General features: G+C 39.4%; 2 protein-coding genes across 4 annotated transcripts; one reads left to right on the top strand and one right to left on the bottom strand.

Annotated features, from left to right (window-relative positions):
- Nucleotides 1-2,736: 2,736 nt before the first annotated feature.
- LOC129237029 (uncharacterized) lies at nucleotides 2,737-23,974 on the bottom strand. 2 transcript variants are annotated; one of them, XM_054871396.1, is made up of 12 exons: nucleotides 23,378-23,974; nucleotides 21,640-22,833; nucleotides 9,215-9,311; nucleotides 8,726-9,126; nucleotides 8,153-8,667; nucleotides 7,565-8,068; nucleotides 6,961-7,074; nucleotides 6,117-6,338; nucleotides 5,914-6,063; nucleotides 5,228-5,850; nucleotides 4,421-5,171; nucleotides 2,737-4,359 (listed from the first exon to the last, which is right to left on the bottom strand). In XM_054871396.1, exons 2-12 carry the CDS (start codon nucleotides 22,282-22,284, stop codon nucleotides 4,299-4,301), a joined length of 4,083 nt encoding a protein of 1,360 aa, XP_054727371.1. In that variant the 5' UTR covers nucleotides 22,285-22,833; nucleotides 23,378-23,974; the 3' UTR covers nucleotides 2,737-4,298. The 2 variants fall into 2 exon arrangements, with proteins under 2 accessions (XP_054727371.1, XP_054727372.1); XM_054871397.1 differs by lacking the exon at nucleotides 6,961-7,074.
- Nucleotides 16,361-21,616, top strand: LOC129237030 (myb-like protein I). 2 transcript variants are annotated; one of them, XM_054871399.1, is made up of 4 exons: nucleotides 16,361-16,524; nucleotides 16,598-16,831; nucleotides 16,920-17,981; nucleotides 21,009-21,616. In XM_054871399.1, exons 1-4 carry the CDS (start codon nucleotides 16,473-16,475, stop codon nucleotides 21,467-21,469), a joined length of 1,809 nt encoding a protein of 602 aa, XP_054727374.1. In that variant the 5' UTR covers nucleotides 16,361-16,472; the 3' UTR covers nucleotides 21,470-21,616. The 2 variants fall into 2 exon arrangements, with proteins under 2 accessions (XP_054727374.1, XP_054727373.1); XM_054871398.1 differs by having other exon boundaries at nucleotides 16,580-16,831.
- Nucleotides 23,975-24,148: the final 174 nt, after the last annotated feature.

Raw genomic sequence — 24,148 nt, 5'->3', positions numbered from 1 at the left:
CCTTATGCCGCCATTTATACACTTTTCCTGCATCAACAATTTAAGTTAAAAAAATCTAAATCCTCAGCTTCTCTGTTGTTCACTTATTTTTATTTTTTGTTTTAAATTTTTTTATTATTTGTTGTTGGTTTGTCTACTTTTGCGCCCTTGCTTTGTATGCTGTTTATCCTTATAATGTAGTAAAGTATATTGATCCATATTTTCCATAAGCTGCTCTCTACTTTTTTTTCTGCGCTTTTCTCCCTTCTCTCCCCTCCTTTCACCCTTCTCTTTTCCCTACTCTCTTTCCTGCTTTCACTTTTCAATGTAAATGTATAATTTGGCAATTAATTGTAACTAAATTTCCTATTTCAAATTCTAGGCCTATTTCTGCTACGAGTTGGCTTTAAGCGATTTCGACTATTATTTTTCTCTTCGCTTTGGTTTTATTTTTATTCAACTTTTTCTTAGTGAGTGTTTTTGAACGGTGGTTTCATTTATTTTTAGATGCACAATATTCATTTTTTTGTTGTTTTTTTTATTTTATTTTTTTTTTTGCTTATTATTTAAATTTAAATTTCCTACTTGTTAAATGTCGCTATGATGTAAATTTGCTGGTTAATTTCCTTTTGACGTTTTCTGTTCTGTTTGCATTTTTAAGCCAGTTTCTAGTTTTAATATTTTTACGATTTTTAATTTTTGGTTATTTTTTATTTTTGTTAAATTTTTTTTTGTTTTTGTAACTCTTTGTAAATAAAATACTCGAGCGAGCTTATTGAGAATGAATTGTCTAACCAACAACCAATAGTTTATTTGTTTATTTAGCTCGTTTCTTGATTGAGAATTTTCCTTAGTTTGTGGTGAAGTGAGTGTGTGTGGGTGAGAGTTTGTTTCAGTGGTGTTGGTTGGCTGAATGCAACACAAAATTAGTGCTTAAGTATGGGGAAATAAATGCTTATGTTATTAAATTAGACCAGCTGCTTATAAGTAAAATTAAACTAATACTGCATATTGAAAAAAAATAGTAAATTAGTTATAAATAAATATTGTATAATAAAATTTGTTAATGCTCGCAAAAACAAAAAAATTTAATGTGCGAAGTTTTACTGCCACATGAAACTTTCCGAATCTGCCGTTGTTTTTCACTACTTTTCAATGATTTTTAGTATAATTTTCATTATTTAATAATAAAATGTTGGAAAATTGCTAAACCAAAAATTAAAAAATTATTATTATTTTAAGACTTTTGCTTGCACCTCCTCTATTCACGAATGGAGTCCACGACTGTAGCTTTACCGCGCCTTCATTTTGCTTCTGTCATACGTAAATGTTTTTAAAACTTTCATGCTTTGCCTTAAATGACTTCGCTTAGTGCTAAGAATATTTTCTATGCATGTATTTTTTCTTGATTTTAATTTAATTAGTTTTAATTTTTTTTTGTATAATTTGCAAATTACTTTAAATTTTCGATCCAAACGATTACAGTTTGGTATATTAATGTAAATGTATGTGTGGGCTAAATTCCAAGGGATACACCAAATATATATGAATATTTTTAGTTTTCAAATTAATTTTTTTTTTGCATTTTTGTTATATATTTTTTTATATTTTTTTCATACTTTTACTAAATTTTTTATAATTTTTATTTTTTTTTTAATTTTTTTATGCATTTTTTTTTTTTTGGTTAATATTCTGTATTTTTTTTTTTTTAATTTTTTCAATATTTTTTAGCTAGACACACAAAATTTAAAGGCTATAGGCGCCAATTTGGTCTGATTAATGCATAAGTGAGTAAATATTGTATCTAAACGCAACAATACGTATCAGCGCTTTTTTGAAACACACGAAACAACGAACATTAAGCATTTTTTCTAAGTTACTTTTTTTTTGTTTGTTTTTGTATCTATCCATCAAAGGTACATTTGCTTAGTTAGTGTAATTCAAGTTTATATTCAACATTTATTACAGTATAATTTTTCCATTTACTCTCAATTTTATATGTTGTTGGTTTCCTTTTTTCAACACAATAATACAATATGTATTTACTTATTACTAATTGAATTTCTTTACTACTTTGGCATCTCGTAGAATGATGCATTACTTGCCGTGACTCCGGACTGCATCAAAAAAGTTCTTTACTTGACGTTGTCTCGTTTTCGTTGCATACATTTTGGGGCTCGAGAGTTGTGTGTGCACGAAAGACGAGACATTGCAGCTGGAGTACACATTCGCTGTCTTATGCAGTGGCTTTTTATATAAAGCATCATTCTACAAAAGGAATCGGTTGCTGCGAAAGTTTTAAAAATCATTTACGTACTTTTGTTTTTGCAAATCTCGCAAAGTAGTCGTGGTGAGAAATGCACGTCAGGGGTGGTTAACGAAGTCATTCAAAATTATTGTTGCTTGCTGTTGTAATTCTATTGCAGTCTAAGTTTGAGAGCGACCGGCTCTCTTTTTAAATGAACCAAACAAACGGTTATGTAAATAAGAGGTCACAGCTTCATTAGAGGTGTGTTGAATAAATAAGTTGAGGGGGATAAAATAAGAAATAAATAAATAATTTAAAATAAACAGATTCGGTCTCTTGTAACCGCATGCATCAATTTATTTTTAAGCTAATTAAAAACAAGTTAATAAAGCCTGCAAACATATGTACGAGTGTACGTGTATAATAATTAGAAGCGCCGCTCTGCAGCAAAACACACCAAAACTCGCGCAGTCGATGCATTCGTTAACTCTGATTAACAATAAACTAAATGGAAGTTGTACATAGTTTTGGTTTTATTTCTTATTAGTGCATTCTTGCTTATGGCAAAATAAAAATAAAAGCATTCACTTTCCGAATATTTTTCTTCTCAGCACAACTTATTTTTGAAATGTTTTACTTGCATGTTTCCTCTTTTATGCTTCTTTTTCTTCCTCTTCTTTTTAGCAACTTCCTCTTTAAGCAACAAAACCACTTCCCTCATTTAATCTCCAAGTTCATTCTTCATTCCTTAAGCATTTTCTCGCCTTTTCAATCAAGCAAAGCATAGCTTTTGCAATATTAGCAGCTATTTTTCTCCCCTTTTTCTCTTACGTTTTCCCTTCGCAGCTAACTACAAAAAAACTTACAGCAGCATTAAGGTAACCAGTAATTTACGTGCGTAAATATGTATGCATGTAATTCAATAATGTGTTGGTATGTATGTGTATTTTATGGCGTAAGACCCTCTCTAGTTATGCGTTTTTTGCCTTAAGTCACAAAATGTTGCTAAAGTTTCTAAATACTAAGTAATAGTTACAGTGTGTAAGTACTCTTCAGCGATCTCTACCTTAACTTCCCCTCTTTCTTTCTTTCACCACGCATGTATTCACGTATTCTTTTATTAAAAACTATTTTTCAGCAACAAACAATTCACTTGGAGTGGCGTACTAGTTAGGCAATGAGTTCAACTTTTCACTCACTTCCTGATTGCATGCATTTTACGTTTCTAAAGGGCACCTTTTTGGTGTGACGTGTTCGAGATTTCCATATAACCATGTATGGGTATTTAGTATTGTAGTTATTCTAGAACAATTTTTTAAATGGCCAATTCTTCGCAAGACATTGTAGAATTATGAATGTAATGTGAATGTGTAAGTGTGTGCTTAAATGCGACCTGCAGGAAAACTACAAGAAGAGAGAGAAATTTTCAAAGAGTTTTTATAAGGATTTCGCTTTAGAGAGATGTACGTATGTATGTATATGCACAGAGGAGAAAAAAACAGAAGTAGCTTTCTCTTCTGGAGTTCATTATTCCAAAATCTAATAAATAATTATTATTAATAAAACTAAATTAATTAAACTAGTAAATAAATATTAACCTAAAGTGATATTTTCGGCTTCACAAATATTGAAGTGTTATTTGACGAACGGTAATAACTCCCTTTTTGGTTCTAAATAACTCAATAGCAGGCTGCCATAAGAAGCATTCAACTCTTTCATGTCTGATAATTTTTGTTTATTAAAACATTTTCTTTTATGTATTTTTTCGCGGTTCAATTGAAAGTAAACCCCATATAAAGTACGCTTACAGTCTACTCTAGTCTTCCTAGAACTAGGAATTGCCTAAAAATGCACCAGCTGGTACCAGTTTGTAACCAGTTACACCATAGTTTGGAATCAGTAAATTTCCCTGCAGGGCATTAATCAATTTCTACATACGTATGTATGTGTGTATGTGTGGGTGTTCATGAGTTTGTGTGTAACTTTGTGATGCAAACAAGTGTCATTTCTTTTGATTTTTCTTCTTCTTCAGTATTTTGCTGACCATAGATTTGAAAAGATTCTGTTTTATTCATAAATATCCGAGCGTTGCGTAGGTCTTTACAAAGGTTCCATCACTGGTGGTTATGTTTCTGAAATGTAAAGAAGCAACTATTTATATAGAATCCTCATTTTGAGCCATTATCCACCTACTCATCCTCCCATGGACACACCGCATTGCGGTCAGCTTCGGACTTTGTGCCACCACTCGCATCCGTTGTGCCACCTGCCGACGTACTTGCCTTCTCTTTTTCATCGACGGAGTGTATTTTTTTGCTATCCATGCCACGCTTCTTCCGTCGCTTTTTCACTTCTTCTGTGTTTGCTGGTGCTGCAGTTTCAACAAGCGCAGGCATCATTTCGACTGCATCGATGGCTGGTGTCGGTGTTGTTGGTAATTCAGTCACCTCAAGCATTAACTCCGGCTCTTCACATGGCTCATCGTCCACGGTGTCTATGTCCATTTCAGCTAGTGGTGCCATAGATGGTGCCGGCGTAGGAGCCGGCGGTATATAGCCAGCTTGTGTATCTGTATCTACGATGTCGTAATCGTAGTCCTCCTTGCCATCGGTGTCGAATTGCAGGCCCTCTTGGTACTCATCAGTCGTGGGTGACAGCTCTTCTTGTGTTTCTTGTGCAGCTGCGATTTCCTCTTCTATGCGCAGTTGTTCTTCCTCCTCCATAGGACCGATGGGTGGTGGTGGTGGCGGTACCGTTGACGCGGCCATTGGCAGTGCACCCGAAGACATGGATGTGTGTATTTGTGGCGATGTTTGTGGTTCTGGAGTGCTAGCAGCTGACGACTGCTGCTCTTCAATTTCTGGTGTTTCTGGCACGGAATTATCACGACTTGGCGTTGGCGTTGCGCGTGCTTCGTCCTTTGGGACCTCAGTTTTTCTCAGCGCTTCTGCAAATATTTAAAATTTAGAACTTTTTGGAACATCTTTCGGTCTCACTAACCTTCGTGTACATCAGCTGCAGCTGGCGCATCCATCTCCAGTTCAATTTGTATTGTTGGTGTTGGCAACTGTGGATTATTTTCTTCTTGAAAGTCGAAGCATTCAATTAGCTCTATTTGCACTTCCTGCACGGGCACCTCCACCTCAGTTTCGGATATGATTATGCTGCCATTGTCACTGCCGCCACTTCCTTCGGCGCCACACAACAGATCGCTTTGCGAACTCTCGCACGATACTATCTCGACCTGCTGATAGTAAGTGCAGACGCTATCATCTGGGGGTGGTGGTGTCACCTTAGTAAGGGGTGGCGGTGTTGGGGTCGGAGGTGGTAGCACAGACATTTCGGATGCCGATGATTCGCTGTTGCGTTGCGATATCGCCAGCTTATTGAGCTCCTCCTCGACTTCCGCATCCGATGTGGAAGGTGGATCTTTTGTAATCGTGCCGGAGGAACTACTAATCGCCGTTACTGCAGCCATGGTGGCTATGCTTTGTGTGAAGAGCGGTGGAGTTGGTGTTGGGAGTGTGGCGTCCACAACACTTTGGCAGCCCACAGTGGGCGATGGGGCAGATGAGGTCTTCGCAGACACGGACGTCTGTCCGAATTGATACTCTGATAGACGACTGTTGAAGGCAAAAAGGGTTTGAAAGTGAAAAATGAAAATTCAAATTTGTACAACAACATACGATGGTGTGAAGGACATTGAAGCTCTTCGTTGTTCAGTGAAGTTCGGTATAAGACGTTTACTCGCCTCGCCGCTATCGACGGTATTCTGATGGCGTATACCCAAGTTGCGCTGCATGCGATCCGAAACATCGGTGATATCCGAAGAAGTGCTACAAAGTCAACTTATGCAAAATCGAATCACACACAAATTAACACTTTCTACCTGGTGAGACGCTGTGTAGCCGATTTGGCTGCGTTACTGCTAATGACGACAGGTTCGCTTTCCTGCTCCCAAGGGCACACCGACAACTTAACTTGCGATATCTGAAGCAGTGTGGGTGCGTGCGCTTCAGGTGGCTCATCAGGTATATCCCAGGGGCACACTGCACTACTGGACGATTCGACGGTGGTCTCCAGGCGGGCTGCTTTCGGTTTAGATGTCTCTCTGTGAAGTGGTGGAAATCAAATTAACAAAAATTGTACGACATATATCGTTTGAAATCGCCGTTAGTGAATGTTGCAAGTTCAGATCATTTAATAACACATACACATACATATTTACAACAGTCAGAGGTTCTTAAACTAGTAATTAGAAATTTAGCATTGCAACAAAAATACAAAAAATTCAACGAACAAAAATATTACAAATGTAAATCAAAAAGTGTTAATAATACAAGGTGCCACAGATTAAGAGGAATGAGACAGATTTTCAGAGGCCACTTTACACTGATAAAAAACGAAAAACTTCACACGCAACATAGATGAGAACTGGAGGTGGGGTATGAGTGGTGAAACCATGTTGTGTTATTAAAGCCAAAAAATATTAAAACAAGCAATAAAAACAAGAGTTATTAGAAGAAATGTGCGACATGGAGGAGATGTGTGATGGAGGTAAGGGTAAATTAGACCCCTTTTGAGGTGAGTGGTTAATACAACACGCCAAATTTGACAACAACTGTAGTTTGGTAAATTGTAGGGCGATAGCAACATCAGTTTGGGAAGCAGTGGATAGATAGTTCAGAGTTGTTCAGAGATGCTTGTTGGTTAGAGAGCAAATAACGTCTTACTGATGGGAGCGTAAGCTACTCTCACGATTCTCGCGCTTTCCGAACGGAGCAGCTTGTGTTGTGATTTCTGTGACCTGGAGTTGCGGCATGTCCCCCCTGTAAATGGACTCACAACTACCACATTCCACATTCATAGGTAAATTCAGTATGATTTCGTGATTTTTCCAGTAGTTTGTTGTTGTTTTTTTTTTGGTTTTGTTTATTTTTTGGCAAGTGCACACATGGTGAATACATTTGAATTGTGTGTGGAACAAAAATTTTTGTATGAAAATATGCGAAAAAGAAAATTAGATTGAAAAATTTTAATTCAAAAATTTTATCAAACTAAATGGCGTTTTTAAAAAGCTACATATTTTTTTTATATAATATATTTAATTCGTTTCTATTTAGCGCTCAATTTTACTTGATTAATTTAGCAAAAAGTTTATAAATTTTTAAAAGTGGAAATTATATAAAATTATTTACTGAGTATTGCAGAAAAAGCAACATCTATGACAATTGCATGTTTGGCCTTTGGTTCACATCAACTGGAAACTTTGTAGAACCAACAAAAAGTGCCCACTATTTGTACTAAGGAGAACAGACAAACTCGCAGCCACCTCACCTGTACGGAATCTCACTCAAGTTGCTCTGCGAGTGCGAGTGCGGCACTTTGGATGTAATATCCTTGTTCACGCCAATCACAGCCAACTCATGCGCGGAGCCGGTGAGGCTACGATCGCTGCCGCGCCGTCGTGCCAAATGGCCGGGCGGAGGTGCCTGCATCATTGAAACGCCGACTCCGCTAACACTCTTCGCAGTCGCCGCGTCACCAAGATTCGGTTGGCTAGATAGCGCTGCAGTCATCTTCTTTTTCGCACCGCCGACGCCGCCAAAGTTAAAGAAGCGTTTCTTGTGCGACGGCTGTATGCCGGACTCCAGCAGGCGCTTGTAGTGGTCGGAGCGTATAAAACGGGGGTAGCAGTCCTTCTTGAGAAGCAGCGTATAGATATGCTCCGAGGCGGAGTCGAATGTGAAACGAGATGGATTTTTGAGACCCTTCAGCACGCTCTCCATCGTTTTACCGTCAATATTAATTTCGCATGGTGCGCCCGGCTTCAGAAATTCCCTGCGGAGGAGAAGTAAGAAATTTTTAATTCAAAAATCAGAATCAAGAATCAACTGCAACGGCTTGGCACTCGGCGACACTCACTCATAAATTTCGTTGACCTTGTGTGGCACCTGAGAGTGCGCTGAACGCCGCAACCGATTCACTGCTATCCAGAAACGAATATTTTCGTGTGAGTACTCCTTTTCCAGAAAGCTTGTGAACTCCTGCAGGCCGGTTGGATCAGAAACTAGTTCCTCGATGGAAATGGCCCAACGCTTGACACGCTTCTCCGTAGGTATGTCGACGAAGGTGTTGTTTAGCTGCCAAAAGGTGATGTCCTCCGTCACCCATGGGTTCGATGGCAATACTGGCTGCAAAAAGAAGTCATACTCGGCGAACGTCTCTGAATAAGCGACCAGTGACTCGCAGGCCTGTGACATTTTCATGCGCGTGCGGTTGAGCGATTTGCGGAGATAGTCTACTTCGCGCTGCACATCGTCGATAGTTTTCTTTTTATTAGGCTTCGAGCCCTGGCGGTCACGCGACGGTATGGGGCATGGTTCTAAAGGCGTAAATTGGCCGGGCGGTGGACGGTGTACACGCCAGTAAGCGCGTTCCTATAGACAAAAAATATAAATTAAGGCAAAGCATTTGAGCAGAAACGCAGCAGCTTACTTGTGAGTCACCGACAATCTTGTCACCCTTTTTACGCTCCTTCGCCAGCCGTACCTGCTCCTCTGCCTGCATCGAGATGAAGTCCCATTTGCCTTTTAGACTCTTATGTAGCGATGCCAAAGCTTCGGCCTCATAGTCCTCCAAAGCATGACGTTGCTTATTGCGCAGTGAGCGCTTGGCTAAATAAATGGCGTACTCTACATTGTCGGGTGCCTTGTGCTGCCACGGCCAGTAGTATGGCGTCTGAAAGCGATACAGCGACGAATCATCCTTAACAGTGAGCGTTTTGGTGTCGTTGACAGGAAAGAAATAGCCATGCAAGCAAAGTTGATTGGCTATGCTCAACGCCTCGGATTCCTCGATCAGCAAGCGATCCATTAGCCACTCGATAAGATCATAGCCTGAAAGAAAGAACATAAAACTTATAAAATGAAAAGTAAACAGTGCGTGAGGGCCTATGCGTCAAGAGTGGCGCGCAGACAAACTTACCCATAAACGCAGATGGAATATTGCTGAGAAATATTTTCTGCTGACGCACCGGCACGGGTTTTCCAGAGTTCTGCATGGCGCGCACTAACGTCTCCATCTATAAAGACAAACAAGACCATTAAATGAAATGTGTAGACAGACCCACACACCCCTGGTACATTCATAAACATTTCCGATTGATTTTGTTTATTCCTTCAAATAAATAATCATATCTTATTTTTGGGAGCTACTCACTCACATACATACATATACATACATTCATATACATACAAGTACGTTAGCAACTTTCAATATTTCTGCACAGCACAGCTGTTCACTTGAGTCTTTAGTGACTAGCAACTGAAGCCGCAAGCGCCACTTGGATTTGAGCGGCTGTCATGAAATTAGGCGCGCGAATCAGTCAATGTCAAACAACTCAAGTGCCACACAAAGCCCTCACTGCCGCACATGTGCACATAGCAACGCAGGCACTTCGAGTAGGCCAAAAGCGCACCATAGCTTCGAGGGGTCGACTTTGGTTGCTGTAACCGCAACCACAAGGCAACTGGGGCAAGGCTCGCATATGAAGCAGTAAAATTAGATGCACTTCCATACGAGTATATGCACGGAGAAAAAATGACGAGAGCGGCATTGCCGCACGCATAGCTGCTCAAAATCGAATTAATTAAGTTTCAAGGATTTTTTACGATGCAAAAAAAGCCGAGTGCGCAAGCGTTGGTAGTTGCACAAGCCCCACTTAGATGGATGAATGTGAGCTGTCGTTGATGTAGTTTAGTTTTGTTGAGTTGGTATTGGTTTGGTCGACTCGAAGGCGCAACTTAAATTTTTCAACTACTTAGCTGTCAACGTCAACGTCAATGTCTCTGGTGAAATCCAATTTCTGAATATTCTTTCATTCGTTGTGGGTGAAGAGGACAAGGCCAAAGCTGAGTGAATGAGCGAAACACTGCAGAGTCCTTGCATACGAACACACTTAAGAATATATATATATATATATATATATATATATATATATGTACATGTATGTGTGTGTGTATATAATATATGTAACCGGTAAGTTCATAACAGAATGCAACGATTAGAAGCAATAAAAAGTTCGACAATTTTTAAGAGAGCTAATGGATTTTTAGTTCATCAAAAATGCAATCAGTTGGTAATTGGAATTTCGGGAAATTATAACAAGCAAGAGCGCGCTAAGTGTTAAACTATACATACGTGCACATATCTAGGACCAAGACTAGGCACATATCTAGGACTAAAAAGTATAATTATAGCAGTGTAATTACTTTTAGATCATAAAAAATGTATGTGGGATAATTTTGTGGAAACTTTTGTGTCAACTTTCTAACTAGTTGCCTCGTTTGTGCCAAAATTTTGTTAATATTTTCCGAAAGTACAGGGGTGAAAGTACAGTGTTACCAGCTTCACACTGCTGGTACCTGTAAAACAGCCCATGGCATCAACGTCAAAATTGTTCTAATGACAGTGCAATATATTGTTTATAAGCCATCAAAAGCATTTGGGTCTCAGTTTTGTTGAATTTTTTGTTTCTGTGATGGAACTCAAACGTAATAGTGTGATTGCGTTATATTTGGCTGGAAAACCGCAACCAGCCATTGTTCGTGAGCTCAGTCACCTCAAAGTAAATAAAATGTTTGTGTATCGCACTATAAGACGTTACAATGATACTGGTAGTATTGCAAAACGTTATGGAGGTGGGCCAAAAAAACCGCAAAACCGTCAGAAATGGTTCGGAAAGTGCAGGATCGACTTGAACGAAATCCACGTCGAAGTGGAAGAAAAATGGCCAAAGAACTAAATATATCGCAAGACAACATTCGACGCATATTGAAAATGAGCTCAAGGCCAAGGCTTACAAGTTCCAAGAACCACACGATCTTTCACCCCAACAAAAAAAGTTCGGTGCGAAAGAGCAAAGGAGTTATTGCGCTTGCACGAACGTGGCGAATTTCCTAACATTGTGTTTTCTAATGAAAAAAACTTCCAATCGAGCAGTTCATAAACACTCAAAACGATCGTGTACGAGAATTTGAGCCTACGTATGGCCACTCGAAGCAATTTCCCATCGCAAGTAATGGTTTGGGCCGCAGTGACCGCTGATGGACACTCTCCAATCGTTTTTATCGAGCCTGATGTCAAAGTGAATGTGACTTATTATCGGGAAAATGTTGTAGAAGCTGCTTCAGAGCCATGGGCACGCAAACATTTTGGTCGTAGACCATGGACGTTCCAACAGGACTCGGCACCGTCTCATAAAGCTCGCGTGAAGCAAGAATGGTTAAAAAATCATGTTCCACACTTTATTTCGTCCACACAATGGCTTTCGAGTTACCCAGATGCAAATCCGATGGACTATTTCATCTGGTCCATTTTGGAGAGCAAGGTGAGGACTAAAAAATATGCCAGTATGGATACACTGAAAATAGCGATTATACGAGAATGGGCCAGAATGCCTCAAGATCACATTTGTGCAGCATGCAACTCATTTTTTGACCGTTTGAAGGCTATAGTCAAGGCAAAAGGTGGTCATATCGAGCTAAAGTGAATATATTATATTTTAAAATTTTAATCATTTTTGAACAATTTTGTCTTTGAAATCAATAAAAACTAATTTAAATTTGAATTAACTAATAAAGTTATGGTGTTTTGAATAGGTAACACTTCATGTTGTTCACCTTGTATACCTATCCAGTGATAAACTACTCAACGAACTTTTTCACGGTCTCTGCAATTTTTTATTGCTTGACCTAAATTGTTTTTAAAATAGTTTTAAAAATAGAACAATTTTTTTTTTATAGCAGTCTTAATTGAAATTCCGTACTTTTGGATTTTTGTGGACAGGAGCACTGAGTTTGGTCTTCACAATTTACCCAGTTGTGAAAATATGTTTTTTGCCTTGCTGAGATGTGGTTCAATATCAATTACAGTTCCTTCGTCAACGCCACCATTGCTTCCTAGATTTTAAAAGTTCGCTACCTCTTCTCGAACACTACCGTTTATTCACAGGCGGGTTTTATTGCTTGCATTTACTCTAATTGTTCTTATCTTCACTGCATTAATATTTACGCCGACTTTTCTTGATTCTGCCCTGAGTTTGTCGATGGCGGTTTGCATATCTGAATGCTTGTTCGCTAGAGGTACAATATCATCAGCATACTCTGGATGTCCTAACTTTTAATTGAGCTTCCAATTTATGCCGATTTGGTGCTCATCTAGCACTTCGACTATTTAAATATTTCGCCGAATTGAGTTCTAACGCTTGTTCTGTAATAATTCGCGTAGCGCTAATATAGTCAACACAGATTGTCCAAGTCTTAAGCCTGCTTGCGTACCATGAATTGAGCTGCTTAATACCTCTGATAGACTCTCTAAAATTATCTTGTTAAACATTTTCATAACTGTGGGTAACTTCTTGTCACCTTTTTGAGAGAGTTTCACTATTATCGGCCCCTTCCACTCATCCGGAACGACAAACTCTAGAATAATTTAACCGTAAACAACCACGAGATTATATACCGGTAGTTTGGCTACTGTTGAAAGCTAAAGTTACTTGATTATGAATAGCACATTTCTGTAGACGAAGTCAAACTTTCCTCAAGAAGCCGTCGACGCATAAGGGAGTTTACTGTTCCATCTTCTCTACCTTCCTTCTACAGTAAAATAGAAAGCTCTTCAGCCACTTCGCTTTCCAAATCGGTTGGAGCATTCAGTGTTGCTTCCTCTGACGTCCGCACACCGTGGAAATTAAAAGGATAAAATTTGGACTTTTCTGTGAAAATTACTTTTCCCCTTTTCAGCATTTTCGTCTTCAAAAGTGGCCGTTTAACGGACAAATCTCGTACAAATCATATTTTCGATAGTTCTTTTTTCGAAGCTTTTCCAATGCAAACAGCGACTCTGCCACGATCTGGATTTTCTAACGCGTCAACGTCATCGAAATCTTATTTTCTCATTTACTTCCCGGATAGTTTATTTTTCTCTACGGGATCAACGCTTTTTCTTATCATTTTCAGCCATTCCATTTGTATATTCACTTTTGACAAACACTTTATTATTAAAAAAAGGGATCGATTTCCATAGACCTTCTAGCGTTGGAACGCAAACAGCTTTGGATTTAAAAGAAAGAAGCTGCGCGTTTCAAGAACAACATGAAATTAAAACGCAAACAATCTAAAAGTGGTAAGACAAATAGCACACGGAAACTACAGGAAGGTGGACACACAGAATAAGCAGCGAATATATGTAGGTGCAGCAGAAGAAGAAGTAAGCTTTTACATAGTTTCTCTTCGACCATGGGTATTTTAGGCAATACCTTTTCAAGATGGACAAAGTGGATTCCATCGACTGTATCAGTATATACGGTGGCAGTTTATCAGATGACGCAAGCCACATAGTTTTTGATTGCAAAAGATGGCAAAAAGAATGTGAGCGACTTTAAGCTGAAGTAGGAAATGCAACAGCCGAAAATAGAGTCTCAAAAATGATAGAGAAAGGAGAATATTGGAAGAAGGTCGCCTTCTTTATAGAAAACGTGATAAGCAAGAAGAAGCGCAACCTGGACGCAGGTACAATGTGGCAACTTATATATATATATATTAGGGCGGGTCGATTTAAAAATCGCTCATTGCTCTGTGAACATCGTATTCTAGGGATCAAAATAAGAAACTTTGCCGAAGGAAGCATACCTCTAAAGCGAATTCTGATGTCCCCCATTTTGGGTCGAACTTTTGGGTAGGGGCAAATTTTGAAAAATCCCACTTTGACCCATTTAGAGTGCTCCAATCGAGTCCAAATGTGTGGCCGACCCCCACTAACTTTGGACGGCCGATCCACCCATGCCAGTGGCACACCCCCTGGAACTCCCCTGGGGGGTTCCCCATACAATCATTTCAAAATATCACCATTTTTGGCCTTTACATGAAAAAATCAGCTAAATGGCTATGGGGGACATCAGAATTCGTTTTAGAGGTATGGTTCCTTCGGCAAAGTTTCTTATTTTGATCCCTAGAATATGATTTTCACAGAGCAAAGGGCGACTTTTTTGCCTCCCCACAAATCGACCCAGCCTAATATATATACATATAATTGGCGCTTATATCCGTTGTGGGTGTTTGGCCGATCTCCTTCTCTTATTTGTGGCGTGCGTCCTGTTGTCTTAAGCCGACTTTGAACGGCAGATATTTTTTATGAGCAGCTTTTTCATGGCAGAAATATACTGAGAAGTTGTCATTGCCTGCCTAGGGGCGAGCGCTATTAGAAAAAGCTTTTTTCTTCATTTTGGTGCTTCACAGTAGTCTCACACCAACCCATTCGGCCTCCTTGGGCACTTACGTAGTGCAATAAGAACTCCAACCCGAAGTTATGTGACAGCGGTTCCGCGGTGGATTTACATCCATGAGGAGGATTGTGAGTGCCTCATACCACTGATGCGACGGCATCCTTCAAACTCCTCGACGAAACAAAAAACAAAAAGGCATATGTATGCTAAATCTTATATTCTTCAAGCGCTATAGCCTTTCAAATACAAGTTTTCTAACTGTCGAGACATGGATGTCGATTTTTGAAAAAAGTCCAAAGCGAAACTAATGGCATCATTCTCGGTTATTTTCACTAAACTGTAATCTTCTGAGGATGACGGCCGAACGGTGGTTGAATTGCGTAGCAACAGAGCAGCGAAGGAGAAGAAGAGGAGATGACCGTTTTCACGACAGTCGGTTCTATATAACCGAAGCGACCCGGATTTATATCCGGCCAAGGACTCCAGCAGCATTCCTCGTATGTAAGTATGGGGAATGTTTATACTGCTACAACAACAACACGGAGGAGATGATTCCGTACAACTCTTCGTACTGCTGCAGCAGAGCATGCATACCTTATGCCTAATATCCGATAAAGATACCCAGAACATTCAAGAGCTAAGGCTTAGTTAATCTTAGAATCTCCCTCGAGCATCTTCATCTACAGCCACACCTTGTTGAATGGTTGTCGGAGTAGATATTTACTTCCCTTAAAGTAACTACACATATATGCAGCCTAAATGCAGAGTTCACTGTATTGGTCCGGTAGCCTGAGCTTGAGATTGATTGCAAGCTCCCCACAGAAAACAACTCTCCCAACTCTTTCATCAGGATTCGAGCATCTTAGACCAAGTGAGAGTTTACATTGATCAGTCAAAAGGCGGGGCGAACTCAAAGCTTTTAAGAATATGTAAATGGTCGTAAGTGTGATCAAGTGTGTAAGGCGAGCTTCTTAGTCTGATTGCGGTTGCTGCACGGGCAACAGTTTTTCCCGGGATGTCCACGGCAACCACATATAACACTGCATGAGGCGCAAGAGTAGGAGTGGTTCGAGGCGCCGCACTGATTCCAATAAAAGTAGATCTTAGCACTCTTCCTAGTTTCTTCGTCTATGCTCCTCTCTCTCTAGCCAATTTTACCACACAAGCACTCCATACAACAGAATTGATTTTATAATAATACTAAAGGGTGGTTAAATTTCAAGGGCCGATGTTGAATGTGAACCACACCTAAACGTCAACGACACCGTTGGACTTCTTTCTTTGGGGTTGTTTGAAAGAAAAGGTGTACGTCGATAAGCCAGCAACAATTCAAGAGCTAAAGGATGAATTATGCACATTAACGGCATAGAACCTCAAATATGCCTCAGCGTCATCGAAAATTTGGACCATCGGATGGAGGTGTACCGCCGAGACCAGGACGGCTATTTGGCCGATATTTTATTCTATACATATTTGAGCTACACCAATATTATCATACTCTAAACAAGAGGCTCTATCTTTTGCCTTTAACGCTCCTGCATCCATACAAGAAAGGTAACAGTTCTTATGCTCTCCTAAATATTAATTGAGCTTCCACGAAAGCATTCTCTGAGTCGACTGTACCCATGTAAGAATTCCATCTTATAAAAAGCACCAACGGAGCACCCTCTATTGGGAGAAGTTTAGCTCTGGGTACTTTATGACTCCTCGTAAGTAGAACGAGCTCTGTATTGAGAGGATTTCACCCAACCAGTTAGTCGAACTCAAAATATTTTCTACTGTAGTTGTTTAGCCACTTGCTTTTCTCCAAATAAATATTTTTTCTTCTCCTGCAAAGACAAAGCAAAAATATTTGATTTTCTCCGTCAACTTTGAATTTCACATACGTATATTTTTCACGCTCGCAAAGCATTTTTTTGAATACTGCAATCCATCTGCTTACAACAAACCAACAGCATCATGTACAGCTTGCGCAACTCCAGCTTATTTCTTCTCTTGACTTTATGCGTTTGTAAGTATCTTTTAGCAGATTCATAATTATTTGACACCTTCAGATGCATGCGTAGGTCTAACCCTGGTCGCAGTTACATTTCAGCAAACGCAAGCGCTGCGTCGCATCAAGCGCGGCTCGACAGGGGCGCAAAACAATACCAAACTTACCAATGGCATTCTAACGGATCAGCGCAACATTTCGAATGACATTAAATTGAGCGAACTTGCAATGGCTACGCCGGATAAGCAACAAGAAGTCAAAGACCACACCGAGCATGCGTGGGCCAAAAAGGCCGTGGCCGCCGTAGGGCACGCAATCGATAAAGGTTTGTAGTAGTTGATTTGAGTCGAATTATTTGCATGTGTGCGTGTTTGTTTCATGCCTTCTATTCGAACACTCGAACAAAATTGTAGCCTTTGCTTCACTCAGCCACAAATCAAACGAGGAAAAAAGCAAAAAGAATGCACAGCCCAATCATTCACCATCACAATTTACCAATAGCGGACAGCCAAAGCCAGGGGAGGGTAGCATTGCCGCCAAGGACCTGCACAAGTCATCGCTGGCTTATCTGCTAAACCATCATGGTCTCGGCGAACGCTTCTTCGACGATATGCAGCATGAAACCAGATTCGGTGCTGGCGAGGGTGCTGCGGAGGTACTGATTATTGACAATGGGTTGCAACCGATGTTAGACATGCAGCACGGCCTCAGCTCTTTCGCATTTCATCAGCCGAATTTACGTAGTATTGCCAATAGTTTCAAAAGATTTTCCGAGATTAGTAAGGAGTCTAAGCTAAATAACTTGAACGCACTAAAAATCAATACGGACCAGTCGGGCAACAATGCAGGCAGTAATAGCATTGCCAGTAAGCTAAGTAATGATAACGGGATCAGTGCAGAAAATGGAAACAAAGATGAGACAATGCCAACGAACAATAAGCTCAATGATAATCACAACAATAGCGGCAGCGACAAAAGCGAGGATGGCACGGGCGACAGTCGCAAGCGGAACAATGACCACTTCAGCACCGCTGGCGGGGATAATGGCAAAGCGCAGCACAATAGCAATAATAGTAATAATGATGCGCTTATCGGTCGCAAAAGTCATCACGCTAACTGTTTGCAGCCACATAGCCAACAATTGTCGCAACAACAACTACAGGCACAGCATGCGGAAGTAAAGGAATCATTTCCCACTCCGTTATCGCTTTCGCACAAGTCAATGGATGGCAATGGAGTGCCAAACAAATTGCAAGAGGAATCTCAAGGGCAACAACAAAGACTGAAACAAGAGACAGCGGAAGAGGCGGAACAGCAGCACAGGCAACATCGGGCACAGGCACAAGCACTGGCACAGACACAGCCAGATAAACGGCATCAGCAAGTGCAAGTCGCCAAACATTCGAGCGGGAAAATGCTGCCAATGGAGAGTTTTCTCAAATTCGCCAACATGATGCTGTACAAAATGGGGCCAGGTGAGTAAATTCGGGCGCAAATTAGTGAGTCTTGTGATACTTGGGCAGGCACGAAAAATGGACGGCTCTGTACTTCCATTTCGAGCAATAATTGATTATCTAAAGCATTTGGACGGTATGAACAATTCGTTAATACAGCAAAAATGAGTTTCTGAATTTTCTGTAAAAGTTTAAACTTAATGAAACACAGCTCGTTCCATACATTTTTCAAAGGAGAATAAAAAATGTTGCTATAGATAAGTGGAAAAAATGTAAACTTTTGATGGCTATTTTCATTATTTAGACTCATTAACTAAATATGATTGAAAATTTGTATAGTTAGAAAATTTTTTTTAGACATGTACCATACATTTATTAATTTGTCGTAATCGGTCGTTAAAATCAATTTGAAATTACATTTTTAGTTCTTTTGCTCTTCTTTATTATTTCTTGGCCTTCTCTGGTATATGATAGAAACAATACGGCGCCCATTAGAGATTGAACGTGACGTCACACTAGTCTAGTTGTGCAGTGTTGCCAACCCTTTGCTCTACGAAATAAATTTAATGCTTTTTTATACCCAAAACGCGAAAATTTTTGGAAGTTTGGAGTTTGTTTCTTTTTTTTTAATTTAAATCTTATGCTCTTTTTTGATCCTTTTGAGGTCACACAAGAATTATTGATCTTCTCTCCACTCTTTTTAACATTTAACTTCTCTTTATAAATTTCAAAACGCCAGAAAACGAATTAAAGTCATAGCGATGCATTCCTAGTAATAAAATAACATAAAATAAAATAACAAAGACATTACCAGATAATATAGAATATATCTTATTACATAATCTCAAATAAAGAAAAAGATGTGTTTCGTGCTTTTTTTAAAGAACTTTTCAAGCCTTGTTTTTTCAATACAGTCTATTGTACATAACCATTCACATTTATTTAAAAAACCGCACAGAGAAGTTCAATAAAAGTTTGGTATTTCATATTCCTTAAACATTTATTGAGGAACTTATGGATTTGTTCAAAAATCAGCCAAGTGAAATTAAAATCGAGGCAAATTTTATTAGAAAATATGAAGAAGTAGTAAAAAACGCTAATATAGAAAGTGTAAAAAAATAAATAAATTTTTTCTGCTTTCCATTTTCACTCAGCAACGAACAACGTGAAACCAAAGTCACGTCTGTGAAAATGTTTCAACTGCGAAATGAGTTTCAACCGATTGCTTCGATTTGTTTCACGTCTATGGCCTACTTAACGCACGCACAAATAACACGCAAATACTCACCAACACCAGCAATAATTGCAATCGCCGATAGTGTAGCCAGATGATGAAAAAAGTAATGCTAAATAAAACTGAGTGAACAAATTAAAAAAAATTGTATTTCACATAATTATGAACATCTCATTTCAATTAGAAGAGGCTAGAAAAATGTCAGCAAGAAAGCCCTAAAACTCTTAAACTAAAAAACCAAAAAATGCTAAATTAAGTTATGAAAGTGGTAATCTGGTCACACTGATCACAAATTCGACTAAGGTGACGTCAGGAAAATCAGCTGATATTGTCAAATTCGAAAAAGTGTTCAAAAAAAGTACGCTAGTAGCCTATTTCCACCGACAATTTTGTGCGGTATAATTTGCATGCAGAAATTCTCTGCCGCTATTATTACCACAATATGTATCCTAGGGTTCCAAGTTGGAACAAAGGGCCACAACAAGTTTTCTCAATTCGGGTCGGTTGTAAGCCAAAGCGTTCATTTCACCCCAGCTTTGGTTCATGGAGCGGATTTTCTGTCCTAAATTCAGTTCGTTTCAGTTTCTGTTCGTCGCCAGATCAGTCCAGGGTAGTTTTTGCTAGGTCGCCGCTTGATCTGCGGAGGGCATGTCCAATCCAGCCGCAGCTTTAATTTTCGTATCTGAAGGAGCACGGGCGTTTACTGAGTTTTGCTCCATAAGTCCGCGTTTGATGTACCGAATGAATTAAATAGGGCCACAAATAAGATTTCTATAAATATCTCGACTCCCTAGTGGGTTGAAACAAACTCAGAAGCCTTTCCAGAATGGGTCAAGCAAACTGTCACATTTATTTATATACAGAGCGTTTCATAGCTATGGTACAGGGACTTCTTGAGAAGTTTTGTCAATTTATTTATTTCTTATTATTTTACTAATTTTTGCTATATTTGTAGCTCATTTTTCTACGCAAACCATATAAATAAAAGTTTCAATCTTTGTGCAAAATAATTTTTTTTTTCTTTGCTGACGGTGTTGGCTGCTTTCTTTCATATAAAAAATTGAGAAATGGACGAAACCGCAAGTAAAAAAAAAATTCAAAAATCAACGCGATTCTTGAGCCACTTCAAACTTACATTTTTTAAACCAGAATTCAGTGGGATATAAAGCTGCATGCTTGATTTTTATATTTTTATTTTTATTGAAAAGTTTAAATTTGTGATAAAAATTAATAGTTTCTTTTTATAAATTTTATTAACAAGCTTAAAATTTTTATGAAAATTTGAAGATTTTTTTTAGTATTCAAAATGTTTAAAACTTGTATTCATATAGTTTTTAAAGTAGAATAAATATGAATGAAAAAAAATAGTGCAGGCAGTGCCTGTGCTATAATTATGAAACGCACTGTATAAGCAACATTTGAGCTTTTCTGATAAGAAATGGCTATCAGAGCAGCATACATTCTTATGTAAAGGATGCTAAAGGCTATTAGTTTAATGTTAATGGTAATAATAACGGCAGAGAATTCCTGCATAAAAATTCGACCACACAAAATTATGTGAGCGTCGGTGCAAATAGGCTATTATTACTATTTTTCCACTTAAATCACATTTTATTAATTTTATAAATTTTACTAATTTTGATTTATATGCAACTAAGCGACTTCTTGAAAGAATTCAAGCGCATTTGTTTCCTATTACATTCCTTGAAATTCCATCCAGTTTTCGAAGCCGGCACAGTTATCATAAGTTGTTATTGTTATTGTTGTTATAAAATCCCGCTTAACCAAATTTATTCGCTCATACACTCTCCCAGATGGTCCTCCCATTCATGCCCAAGGCGCCCAAATCACTGTCAATGGCAATCCAACAACGTCGGTGATAAGTATTGGCCCAGCCGTAGAGGGTGCCGACGACGCTGATGCTTTAGATTATCTTTACAACTCGCTGGATCCTCAATTAAACATCTTCCACAACCCTACCTCGCCAGGCACTGCCTCATCCATAGTAAGTCCTGGTAATACAGCCTTGCTTTCGCGTCCCTTCCTGTTACCCTCGTACAGCATGGCCGGCCCTACCCAACCAATAAACTTCATCGAAAGCGCCTTAGATCTGCTGTTAAACGCCGAAGATGAGGGAAATGACGAAATGGAGCTGGTATGCCCCATACACCATCCGAAAAAGAAGTCGAGCGAGAACACTGGAGACAGCAAAGACAAGGATGGAGTTATTCAAGTGTGCTCATGCCGCTTCTTTAAGAAGAACAAGAACGCTTAGGATGGAGAAGAACTCAGACGTTAATTGCAATTCCGGAGATCTGCCTTTTTTTGGAGATATATATTTCATATGTGCCTTTTGTTATTGACCCCAACCATTTTCCGATGCAATAAATATTTGTTCTTTTACATCTAAAATAAAACTAAATTCGGCTTGCTTTTCCGACTTACCTTATCGAATGCCATTGGCCGCGACAGCTTCTCGATAGTTTGTTGCTGTCCACTACCCGAAGTGCTGCTACTGCCGCTCGAGATGCCACCCAGTAACGACGAGGTGGATGATGAATTATGGCCACCATAGGGCTGTGACTGCTGATGTGGTAAGTGGTGCGTGTGATGGGGATGTTGAAGGTGAGGCTGGTGCTGCGTCGAATGCTGATGATGGGGCTGATGGTGGTGGTGAGGATGATTCTGCACACCCACTGCACTGCCGCTGAACGCAGTAGCCGCCTGAGTGGTGCCCGATATCGCTATGGCTGCGGACGCCAGTGCAGGGCCGGTGCTTGTTGCGGCAGTACTATTGGATGCAGCAGTTACACAAACAACATCACTGCTAGTCACGAGCACAAGTGCGTTAGTGGTGTTGATCGATGGCGCATTTGCAGAGGCGTTCGTTGCAGCAGATGAGCTAGCGTGCGTTGCAGCCGCAGCTGGCGATGTGGCAATGGTCGTTGGTGCTTCCTGCTGCTGCTGTATATTTAGTGCTAGAGTCGGCTTCACTTGCGGCAACAAAGGCACCAGCTGTTGCTGCTGCTGCTGTGGGCGCAGCACTAGTTGTCTATCTCTGTCCGGCGGCAACCCGCCAGGAGGCTCCATGGCCACAGCACAAATGAACAATTGCGCCTTGATTGGCACAATTTGCACGAAAACGTCTGCCTCGTTTGGGAATTTATTTTGTTGGCTTGATTCACAAGGGCCGACGTTTAGTTAGCGCAAATCGCTGGTCTGCTAGATTTCAGGTGTACTGCAACGAGCGCGACGTTATGAAGAGACAGGACGAAATTGTAGTGACGGCGGTGGTGTTCGTTGCTATTCAATTTTCACTTGGCGTCAAAACTGCAGCAGCCTGAGTCGTCGCAGCTACAGCTCAAGTAGAGTCGAATTGATTTAGTTGAATTGAATTAAGTCAAGACGAGACGTAGTAAGGCGGCGAATCAATTCGTGACAGAAATTAAATTGAGTTCGCGCAAGACAAGAGAATAGTTTAGGTTGGTAATGTTTTGTTATATTTTGTTGGGTTTTTGTTTTTTTTTTTTTGTATTCTTATAGTTTCTATTAGCTGTTTTTTGCTTTCGATTTTGGCTTTCAGTGCAACAAAATCCTCTTAGCCGAATTCCATCATGTCTTTGTGTATAAAAATATTTGCTGCAAATTACAAAAGAAAATTATATATTAAAACTTCATATTATGCATATACGCGTATATTGCTTGTTTGCTGGAAGAATGTCATAACTAAAAATAACAAAAATTCGGGAAACAAGGGTTCAAAGTTTGCAACTTACTATGGCTGCCTTATTAAAAGTAAAGAGGCCTTTTCAACTAATTCGATGGTGCCAATTGAGCTGTCAATGGAGCTGAAGAGTTGATGATCATTCCTGCACAGTTACTAAAATATGTATAATATAACTATTTTTGGGTTATGACTTTCTTCCAGATAATGAGCGATTTATATAAAATTAAATAATTTGTAAGAGTCACGAGTTGATATTATCGATATTGCTTATAGATGAAAAATTTAGAAAAAAAAATTTAAAAAAAAAAATTTAAAACAAAATTAAAAAAAATTAAAAAAAAATTTTTTAGAAATTATGTGAATTGAAAATTATCATAAAATTTTACTATGAAATGAGCTCTGGTTATAAAACTATTTTCGCATTTGGCGTTTCAAAAGAATTTGTCTAGCACTCACAATGTTTCATTTTCTTAGGTGTGTTGTTCCCGTTATTCGCGTAAATATTTATTTCGCCTAAAACAGCATTTGTCGTTGTACCCGTTTTCCGTTATTGTTATTTCTTAGGCTCTATGTAGCTCTCCTCCTCTTCGACTTTTTGCTGATGCTAGGAGGGAGGTTATGTTAGAATCGCCTGCTTCTTCGCCGCAAGCGTGAATTGAGTGAATCTGGTGGCACATCCGTGGCCACAACGTCTGCGCGCCACCGAAACTCTCGTGAACCCACCTAGGCTAGTGGTGGGGATGGTGTTGGTAGTGGTAGCTTTTGCGGTGGCAAATGCGTTTATTTTCTGGATATCCAAAATGTGCCAATGGCGAAGGGATACTTGCGTAGTTCTGCCAATTTTTGGCTTTTCTCGTAAATTAATTGTAGTTGTTGGTGTTTCTGCTTCAGCTGTAGCCGTAAGGGACGCTGTTGCTGTTGATATCGCTCTTGGTTTCGATTCTGCTGCCGCGCTATTTGCAGCCTCACAAGTGGGTGCGAATGTCGTTTTAGTATTGAAAAGCGCCCACTTGAGGCCGCAATCCATTGCGTCATCACAAAAGCATAAAGTACAAAGCCTGTAACGAGAAGAAGGGAAATAGGAGGATTTAGAATATATAGACAAACACATACATACGCATAACTAACTACAAGCATATTTGTGTATGGATACATGGCATTGGCCTAGAAAATAAATTTCTAAACTAAGAACGATTTAACTTTTTGTATAGTTAAAATTATTAGTTA

Source organism: Anastrepha obliqua, chromosome 2, assembly GCF_027943255.1.
Source record: "Anastrepha obliqua isolate idAnaObli1 chromosome 2, idAnaObli1_1.0, whole genome shotgun sequence".
Classification (NCBI taxonomy): domain Eukaryota; kingdom Metazoa; phylum Arthropoda; class Insecta; order Diptera; family Tephritidae; genus Anastrepha; species Anastrepha obliqua.
Note: the sequence above shows the minus strand (reverse complement) of the source record. Positions and strands in the feature narration are given on the sequence as shown.

Coding starts and splice junctions, on each gene's coding strand:
- LOC129237029 (XM_054871396.1), bottom strand. CDS start 22,284: ATGGAGCCTCCTGGCGGGTTGCCGCCGGACAGAGATAGACAACTAGTG. Junction 8,668..8,725: donor AGATTGTCGGTGACTCACAA/GTAAGCTGCTGC, acceptor TTTTGTCTATAG/GAACGCGCTTACTGGCGTGT. Junction 6,339..6,960: donor AGTAGCTTACGCTCCCATCA/GTAAGACGTTAT, acceptor ACCACTTCACAG/AGAGACATCTAAACCGAAAG.
- LOC129237030 (XM_054871398.1), top strand. CDS start 16,473: ATGTACAGCTTGCGCAACTCCAGCTTATTTCTTCTCTTGACTTTATGC. Junction 16,525..16,579: donor TCTCTTGACTTTATGCGTTT/GTAAGTATCTTT, acceptor ATGCATGCGTAG/GTCTAACCCTGGTCGCAGTT. Junction 17,982..21,008: donor GCTGTACAAAATGGGGCCAG/GTGAGTAAATTC, acceptor ACACTCTCCCAG/ATGGTCCTCCCATTCATGCC.